The sequence below is a fragment of the Sorghum bicolor genome, chromosome 9, assembly GCF_000003195.3.
Source record: "Sorghum bicolor cultivar BTx623 chromosome 9, Sorghum_bicolor_NCBIv3, whole genome shotgun sequence".
Taxonomy (NCBI): domain Eukaryota; kingdom Viridiplantae; phylum Streptophyta; class Magnoliopsida; order Poales; family Poaceae; genus Sorghum; species Sorghum bicolor.
In genome coordinates, this window is record NC_012878.2 from 36,821,755 (window position 1) to 36,831,706 (window position 9,952).

The following is a 9,952-nucleotide window of genomic DNA, read 5'->3' on the forward strand; positions in this document are numbered from 1 at the left end:
GACCCCCTGGCCCCTGGAGGAGAGAGCCTCTCAACCCTAATTCATTGTTCCATCAAGGGTGAAGAAGCCTCTGATCAAGATTAGAGCCACCACATCAATTAGACATCTAGATTAGCATAGCTACATAGGATTAGAACTAGAAGGAGTCAATCTTCGATTGGTTTCCGGATCTGTCAGGAGGATTCTTGATAATTCTCTAATTGTGCTTCTAATTGCTTTCTAATTATCTTTGTTCTTCAATATTATGAATATGACTTTGTGCTACTTCAATATATTGCTTATGACTTTGCTCTACTTGCTTATATTCAAAATTATATTGTTCTTATTTTATCATAGTTATGTACTTGGCTTAGTTAGATACGATCTATATACATGCTTAGGATCGTATAGCGTTTATCCATCGGATCCATGGGTAAATGATAGATATTGTGTAGGCGTGGTGCTTATACCGTATTTATCTGCGATTGTACCCAATATGCCAGATCGTGGGGTAGTTCGTGATAGTGACAGCTTCATTGATTCTTATATAGTCCCCCTCTCGTGTATTGGGCTGGCAGAGCAACATTATTACAGGGGAGTGATTGCTATGTTTCTCATATTCCTTGCTAATATCACTATGCATGGGCGTAGTCTTGTCTTGCAATGATTGCTAAGTATGCTTGCACTAATTATGATAATGCTAGACTATATAGTTAAGAATAACTTAGGGAATATTCTTATAGTTCGTTCTAATACCATGCTAATGACTTTCTAGAGTATCTAATTGAGGTGCTTATCATATTTATTGTGGCTAGATCAGATTAGTTATCCTTGTCACTATTATTATTTCATATATCTTTTATGTGACACTTATCCCTGTATGAAGAGTTAGATATAATGTTCTCAATTATACATGCAATGATAAATGCTCAATCTCATATTCTATTCTGTAATCATTAGTGATGATTTCTAATCCCTTCCCAGTGGTAAAAATATAAATAACGATACCTGGAATACTTCCCGGTTAAAATGCTACATCGGTATTAATCTGTGCGCTTGCAGATCCCATTCATTATTTATTTAGAAGAGCAATTGCATATTTCAATACCGCGTCTCTCGTATCATGCTGGGGATGACAACTTGGCTTATGTGGTGTGAGGGATAGGTTTGGCATTTTTGGCACCGTTGCTAGATTTAGAACTTAGTCTACTTTTGGTAATGATGTTAAGAATACCCAACACATGCTAGCCTAGCTTTAATGAGAACACCTTCGGGCTACAGCCAACCCCATTGAATGGGGCATGGGTTCTCGCTTGGATTACCTGATAGAAGCTCACCCAAGACGATGACGCTCGCTCCACCGGAAATATGTCACGCTCCTAGCCTCGAAAAGGTAAAGCCGGCCAACAAGGATCGGAGGCTCCCTTCCATAACAAACGCCCTTCGGTGAAAAGGAAGATTAGGGGCAGTCACATCTGAAAAAGCAATACAGCGCTCAAAGGAGTCCAAGACTCCTCCAAGGGCTCGGGGCCTACCCCCACGGGGGTCGCTCGCTCGACCCCCTTGGAAACTCGACCATCAGAAGAACCTCTACTCGATCACAATTGCTCGAACAGAGGCTCGGGGCTACTGTCGAGGATGTCAATAGGGGGTATCCCAGCGAACACTCACAACGAGAGGATTCACAAACAAGCCGAGGCTCCGACTCGACGCTTCGACATAAATACGTTATCACCAGGGCCCGGCGTCGATCGTGGCCTCGAACACAGAAATAGGGTCCAGCGAATCGATAGGGGCTCGATAGCCAGCGACCGTCGAATATGGAAGTAGCTCGAGCGAGCCGACGGGCCTCGAGCGCAAAAGTGACCACCACCGCCTGTCGCGGGTACGAAAGTTTGGGCATTTAATGCGACTGCAATGCTCCCACCTAACCCGATAGTCACGGGAAGCGTGATAGGGGAACAAGCACCCGTCAAATCTCCACCTTTTCCAGCTTTATCCCCAAGGATGGATGAAGGTACGATTCGGTACAGTATAGCAGACGTGATATCCCATCGCTGTACCCCTCGAGACGCACGAAGTCAGCGCTCCCACACAGCAAGGCTGCTCGTGCCGCCCGACCCTCGAGGAGACATATTCCTTCCCAGGAAAGCATCAGGCGATGGAAGTCAGCACTTCAACCACCCTAGAAGTGACTACTGCCACGACGTACAAGCGTGCTCACGCCCGAGCCAATACCGAACGATTCGCAGGAAGTTGGGCTCAGGAAACTTATGCGCCATCATCACCAAAGCACCCCATAACAAGACAGCTCGAGGCCATGCCGGTACGGAAGCCTCAAGTAGGCTAGCGCTATACCCCTATCGAGGCTTATTCTAATGCCTACACCCTGTAACCTAGGTCTCCCCTTGGAAATATAAAGGGGGACACTAAGGACGACATCCAGGGGACACGAGATACGCAACCGAGAAAGCTCATAGAACATAACTCATACACCACCACCGTTGGCTAGGACTTAGAACTCTTGGCTACACCCACTTGTATTCACCCCTGTACAAGCACTTAGGTGCAAGATAATATAAAGTCTCCCCCCCCGCTGGACATAGGGCCTTCTCTTGCCTGAACCAGGATAAATCTTTGTGTCACTCTTGCATCACCATCTGGAAGAGGGAGCACACACACAACTTGACTCGTTGGTGCAACCCCCCGTGGTCAAAACACCGACAATATTCTTCTGAACATGAAAACTATCGATCGCATGTCATACGTTCAAGTCTTTCCAGTACGATAAGTACTTGAAGAAAATGGACTTCTTCTTGAATGTGTCCCCTTCATTTGCCTTCACAACCTTTCTTGGTTTCCTATCTTTGGTCTTCTTTCCAAAAACAAACTTCACATTCTCAACTATCATGTACACTCTATGCCCTTTACTATAACCTAATGGAGCAGTAGATTTTGATTCGTCAATATTGTCGAAGTACTTATTCATCTTTTGTAGGCGGTACTTATGGCCTGCCGGTAGCCACCTTCTATGCCTCATGTACACTATCTTGTTAGATGCAGGAAGAGACACGTGCCATGTTCCATCTATGCACTCTACACAACCAACCTTTCCCTTGAACTGGCCTGATAATGAGAAGCGAGTAGGGTAACCATTAATTGTGATAATAATAATTGCTCTCACTGTGAAAGTCTCTTTGCAAAACGCATCGATCATGTCCACACCTAGTTCCTATAGTGTTTGCATGTCTTGCATTAAGGGCTCTTGAAATACATCTATATCAACTTCATGTTGTGTAGGTCCAAAAATAAGAATGGTTAGCAATAGATATTTTATCTTTTGACACAAGCATGTTGTATATTGTCAGGATCACAGGCCATGTGTTGTGCGTGCTGCTCCTCTCGGCAAATGGATTCATTCCATCAGTACTTAGTGCAAACCTTACATTTCGTCGATCCTCATCAAAGTTCGGATATTTTTTATCAAAATCTTTCCATTGCTTTGCATCGGCTTGATGTCGTAACTTTCCATCATCTTTCCTTTCATCAGAAGCATGCCAGGTCATAAGTTCCATGTCTTCAGGGTTTGCAAATAAACACCTCAAACGATCAACCATGGAGAGATACTATATCACCAAAGCAGGAATTCTTCTCAACGCATAATAGTCCACTTTCGCCAGTGGGCTTTGAACATTTGTCTTATTGAGTCTTCGTTTGGGTCTTCTTCGCTTCCTCCCTGAAGAAACAGAGGTTGGATTCTCTTCTTCCGATAATCTTTGTTCGTCTTGTACCTACTGGCCCCACAATTTGGACAACTGTCTAAGTCTTTATACTGATCATCGCGATATAGAATACAATAATTTCTACATGCGTGGATCTTCTCAACACATATCATAAGTGGACTGACTAGCTTCTTTGCATAGTACATATTAGCAGGCACTTTGTTCTGCTTAGGAAGAATGTCTCCAAGTACATGCAATAAATCATTGAAGCTAGCATCGGACCAACTATGTCTAGCCTTTATCGTCAAGAACTGAAGAACAGCCTATAATATCGACCACTATATGGTACAACCTTTCGACTCATCGTACAAAGTCTCCTCTGCTGCTTCCTCAAGGCTTTCATTCCCTTCATGAAGAATATTGATGGATCTGCACAACGGTTCATTATTGCCTCTAAGAAATCTGCATCTTCAATGGCATCTGTGTTAGCATGCTGAGTTTCATTAACATCAAACGTAGCATTATGAGTTTGATTGACACCTGGCATAGCATGATGAGTTTCATTGACATCTGGCATAGCATGACATTCATTGAGAGGTGGCATTGGACCCTCTACATTGATGTTAGTTGCAGTGTTGTCAGTTGTCCGCATATAAGGTGCGGAACTACCCTCACCATGTTTTGTCAAAATCAAGTAGTCCTCCATAAATCCTTTGCAAACCCGATAGGAAGTGTTTGCTTCTACATTGTCAAATACCACAATACTTTTGCAGTCTACGCATGGACATCATATGTGCTTCGCCTTTGTTCTCTGAGCATGTATCCTCGCGACATCAATAAATTTTTAGACCTCCACTACATATGATGGGTCTAATCTTGATAAGTTGTACATCCATAATGACCTCTCCATATTTAGCTGTAATTAGTTAAGAACAATGTAGGTCAAGCTAAGAACAAAACTAATATAACCTCTTAAAACAGTCATAACTAAGATACTAACCTCCTTCAATTAAACGGAGATGAAAACCTAGCCCTTACAGAGTTTACAATTTTATAGAATTTAAATAATTGTTTAAACTCATTTCCATAATTATAAGAAACAATTGAATAAAATTTATGAATATAGAAGGATTTCTATGATAATCTTTACTTTTAAATCAAACATGCCTTAATATAACCATACTTCATAAATTTACTCACAAAGATTTTGAAAAGTATTCATTTGCCATTTATGATTTTAAGCAATTTAATGTATGAATTTATAATGTCTTATTCATTTGAAAAAACAAAAACTAAAACTCATCAAAAAAAATATAAACTTCAAAATGTGCTCATCATTACTCTATTGCATAGATCTACTCATAAGAATTCTAAAAAGTATTTATTTTCTATTTTTTGAATTTTATACAATTTACTATGAATTTACATAAAAATTTAGCTAAAACTCTCTCTCTTGCCCTATGAACCCTAACCCTAGTCCTAAGCAAGAATGCATGATGAACCCTAGATCTAGAGCACCTCTAGTACAAGAATTGAACCAAAAAATCACTAAAAAATAGCATCAAGCTAGGGCACTAACTAACCTTTTGGAACTTTCTCACCAAAGAAATGAAGATCAAAACCTCCCCCTTAGAAATTGTTCTTGTCTGGTCCGCCACCGTACACAACTCACGGGAGTAACTGTTCTTGTCTGGAGGTGGACGAAGGGTATTTATAACAAGATTAACACAAGCGGTTTATAAAGAGGGCCGCCAGTGTAAATCAATTAGCACAGACGGTCCTCTATACAAACCGCCTGTGTAAAAAGACACATTTACATAGGTGGTGACGTTACGACAACCGCCTGTGTAAATGGTATTTACACAGGCGGTTGTTATTGTAACTCCTATGTGTAAATGGACAGTTTACACAAGCGGTTGAGTTACGTAAACCGTCTGTGTAAACTCATTTACACACAGGCGGTTCTTTTGTTGGGTCAACTGAATTTTCTCTACTGGCGCCATGAAATTGTGAACCGTATGTGAAAAAAATAAGATGCCAGCGAAAATGATTTTTTGTACTAGTGCGAGTAACAGAGTTGATCCGACGTGAAGCACGCTGTATAGCGATTTCACCGAGTATGTTCCATCCGAGTTCATCTCCAAATGCTCCTATCTGGATGTTCACTCAGCTGGAAGTCTCGCAGAAAAATCTTCAATGGAGATTATCTGACCTTAAAATTGATGATGGTTTTCTACACATGCATGAGCCAGTAGAGTTGTGAGGCTCAGGCTCGAGTAGTCAGGACATCGTATATGAGTGGTGCGAGCAATGCCATGTTCTATAGTAAATTTTCAAAAAAGATATTTGAATATTCATACCATATGGTTGAATTACATATTTTTGAAATTCTTAAAAACACTGAAAGCCAAGAATCATAAAATAGACGTTGGATAGATAATGGAGTAAAGATCTTTGAAACAAATTTAAGGAAACAGAAACAGACGTTATAATTTTCTTGATAGGAATATTTTACAGCTTGGTCCAAATTGGACTGCATGCAGCACGCATATACTAGTGTTTATACATCTTTTCCCCAAGTCGTCCATTCCTGTTTAAGAAAAGAGGCAAATCTGAATCCATGCATGCACTTATTTTTCAACCCAAACAGATACAAGACAAGGAAAACAGCGAGGGACACGGAAGGAAAGAAACAAACGCATAAGGAAAATTCATGGCAACCACAAAAACTACCATGCCAAAGCGTAACGAGCGGTGCAACGTAACGGTTGGCTCCCCGGATCCTCAGCAGAGGCGCTTACACAAGGAGTGGTGATGCGCACACCGGGCGCCACTTCCGCGGCCGCCCGGCCCCCTCTCTTGTAAGCTACGGATCAGGCCATTTCTCTTCCCTCTCTGTCTCCACCACTGGGATCCCGCTCGCAAACTTTGAGTAGTGCTGCCCCTTCCTCCTCTTCTCCATTGTCGTTGCTTCTCTCACGCGCGCACTGTCATCCCTGTGACTGCGTTGGGAGCGCAACCGTGTGCATAGCAGCCCATGGACGATAAGGAGAAAGAGAAAGAGAAGGAGAAGGAGAAGGAGAAGCACGCCGACGGGACCGACGTTGAGGAGGAAGAAGAGGATGAAGAAGGTAACAAGCGCATTGTCGTGCTTGGCCCCCAGGTCCCCCTCAAGGAACAGCTCGAGCTCGACAAGGTATATATCATCAATGCCTGAATTTCAATGGTGTGCAGCTTTTATTGTAGGATTTGACATCTTCATCATTTATGTTTCTGAACAATCAAAACTACTTTGATGATCTGCTACTTGCTTGCATAGGATGATGAGAGCCTGAGGAGGTGGAAGGAGCAACTCCTTGGCCAAGTCGACACAGAGCAGCTGGGAGGTGATTGTAACCTCTTATTTATCACCCTATATATGCTCATGTTCATATATGGATCGAGCCATGGTGCATTCCAGAACAAACGAACCTTTTTGGTGCAGAAACTGCGGAACCAGAAGTTAAGGTGCTGAACCTGACAATCCTGTCACCTGGCAGACCAGATCTCGTCCTTCCGATCCCATTCCATGCGGACGAGAAAGGCTATGCATTTGCTCTCAAGGATGGCAGCCCCTACAGCTTCCGTTTCTCCTTCATCGTCTCCAACAACATTGTATCAGGCCTGAAGTACACCAACACTGTCTGGAAGACTGGAGTAAAAGGTTTGGACCTCACAGGCGTAATGCATGCATGATTTAGTGTCAACACTTCACATCAGCTTTGACTCGACATGCTGTCATCGAGAATTCGCGAATCAACATATATAGCACAGATCACGTAAAGGGAATCCGTCTCTCATCTGATAGTCTGCTTCAAATTAAACAACAGACATCATTGTGAACTTGCCATTTTGTTCTCTCTTTTTGGGGAAGTAACAACTTCCTATTTCTATAGTTCAAGATTTATTTCAAGTCAAAGTGTGATTTGCAGCTTTAGTGCAGTTAAATAATATACTTTTGTCTTTAATCCTGGTGATTAGTAGGTATCCACGTCAATGACTCAGTCAATGTGGGTTCGGGTGGTTTGGGTGTGACATTTAGCCACTCCATCACACATGAATTGAGGTGGATAGATGGGCATCTAAACAAGCCTATACAATCAGTTTTAGATGTCGTAATACTGCTAATAATGTGGTAGCAGCTACTATAGAACAGAAGGAATGGAACTCAACCTTAAGATTAAACATGATCTATATATGGAACAATCAGGTAATCAGGTTCATGCCACATCTCATGTCAGTCATTGCATTGCTCATCCAACGACAAAGAATAATATGAGAAGTCGAGAACATACCATCTGGTGTAGGTGCAGGGTTTTCCTCTGTAACCTTTGTACAATTGTCCAAATGATGTTGATATTTTTCACCACTTATTGCAGTGGAGACCCAGAAGATGATGCTGGGGACGTTCAGCCCCCAGTTAGAGCCCTACGTCTACGAGGGTGAAGAAGAGACCACCCCTGCTGGCATTTTTGCAAGAGGTTCTTATTCTGCTAAACTAAAGGTATTTACATTTACCAAGCTTTTCCTTTGATGCCGGAAGATGCTTCACCAATCACTAATGCCGCATTCTCAGTTTGTTGATGATGATGGCAAGTGCTACTTGGAGATGAGTTACTACTTTGAGATTAGAAAGGAGTGGCCAGCAGGAACCCAATGATGTGGACCAAGGGTACTCGTCGGAGTATGTTAGAGCTCATAGCTAAGCCAAGCAGAAAATGTGCTATTGCTTCAAGAATGATCCATTCACTATTTCTTCACCTTTAATCGCATTTTAATTTATTTTGAGTTGTCATTGTATGTTGTTTATCGCAAAAAAAACTTTTTATTTGCATATATAATACCTGTATGGAGATATTCAGAGATATTTATGTAGTGTTATTGAACTTCTAAACCTGAAACTACTGCTGCACGAAGGGCTTGTTGTCCCATTTGAAACAGGCCTTTAGTCCCGGGGCTGTAAGCCGGAACAAAGGTTTCAGGACTAAATATCCCACCTTTAGTCCCGGTTCGCAGGTTCGGGACTAAATGGAAACTTTAGTCCTGGTTGGTAATACCAACCGGGACAAAAGAGCTCGCCACTAGCTGACGTGGCGCAGCCCCTTTTAGTCCCAGTTGGTATTACTAAAGGTTTTTTTTCTTTATCCATTTTTATTTTGAATTAATTTTTTATTTTTCTTTTCAATTATATTGTTATCCAATTTATTCTTCGCTGCTATTATCCTTATACATTGCACATATACGAGAGCGTTATTATTGCACACAAATAAAGTATGAAACTATATATATATATATATATATATATATATTATAGAGCTATACATATACGTACATACACATTAATTTACAATAATATACAAGTAATCAAGTGTTCGGCCGCCGGTTAAATGTTATACAAAAGTTTGCCCTCCACACAAACCTCATATAAGTGTTCGTCCTTGGTTGCACTATTCAATCCCAACCTAGGGTTGTAGTGGAACTCGGTGTCTTCCGGGATGACATGATCATTGATAAAACATGCGATCGTCTCCTAGATTACGACAAGTATTGTGTGGTCGAGCACTTGTTCTTTCAATTCCCACTCCTTTCATTTGCATTAATTAAAGAAAAAAATGTTAATATACATCAGATTTATTTTGTTTCAATAAATAAATAAGATATGAATTTAATGTATACACATGTTACTTACTTTGAGCATATATTTAGAAGGTGTAAATTTGGTACACCGCATGTACTCGCAAACGTAGTATCCACATAAATTGGTACCATATGGCTGCCTAGGCACCCACCTATGTAGAATAGGAGCGAGAAGTAGCGTTTTCAGATTCGTACGATATCTTTGTATGAACCAAGCCCAAGCCCTGCCCAATAAGTCGGTCGTTGATTAGGTATAGCATAGTAAAATAAAATAGCATGCATCGATATTTAAAGAATGATATAACATATCTTTGGATCATGTCTATCATGTCTTGGTACATTACTAGCTCTTTTCTCATTGAGTCCCAGACACATATACATTGGTCATTGATCTTAATCTCAATGAGTATCTAGTGATCCCTGCATTTGTTTATAGAGTCAACTTATATATATATATATATATATATATATATATATATATATATATATATATATATATATATATATATATATATATATATATATATACATATATATATATGGGAATATGATCATATCCATGTGTCTATAGATAT

The 9,952-nt window shown here is 40.8% G+C and overlaps 1 protein-coding gene across 1 annotated transcript; it reads left to right on the plus strand.

The window, feature by feature from the left end:
- Positions 6,564 to 8,656, plus strand: LOC8066769 (rho GDP-dissociation inhibitor 1). The gene is made up of 5 exons (XM_002439537.2): positions 6,564 to 6,897; positions 7,021 to 7,087; positions 7,186 to 7,404; positions 8,120 to 8,244; positions 8,317 to 8,656. The coding sequence occupies exons 1-5, from the start codon at positions 6,739 to 6,741 to the stop codon at positions 8,398 to 8,400; spliced, it is 654 nt and encodes a 217-aa protein (XP_002439582.1). The 5' UTR covers positions 6,564 to 6,738; the 3' UTR covers positions 8,401 to 8,656.

Bases quoted from the DNA above. Each gene is read 5' to 3' on its own strand.
- LOC8066769 (XM_002439537.2), top strand. From the start codon at position 6,739: ATGGACGATAAGGAGAAAGAGAAAGAGAAGGAGAAGGAGAAGGAGAAG. The intron at 6,898-7,020 runs GTATATATCATC...TTGCTTGCATAG, and splicing joins AACAGCTCGAGCTCGACAAG to GATGATGAGAGCCTGAGGAG. The intron at 7,088-7,185 runs GTGATTGTAACC...TTTTTGGTGCAG, and splicing joins CGACACAGAGCAGCTGGGAG to AAACTGCGGAACCAGAAGTT.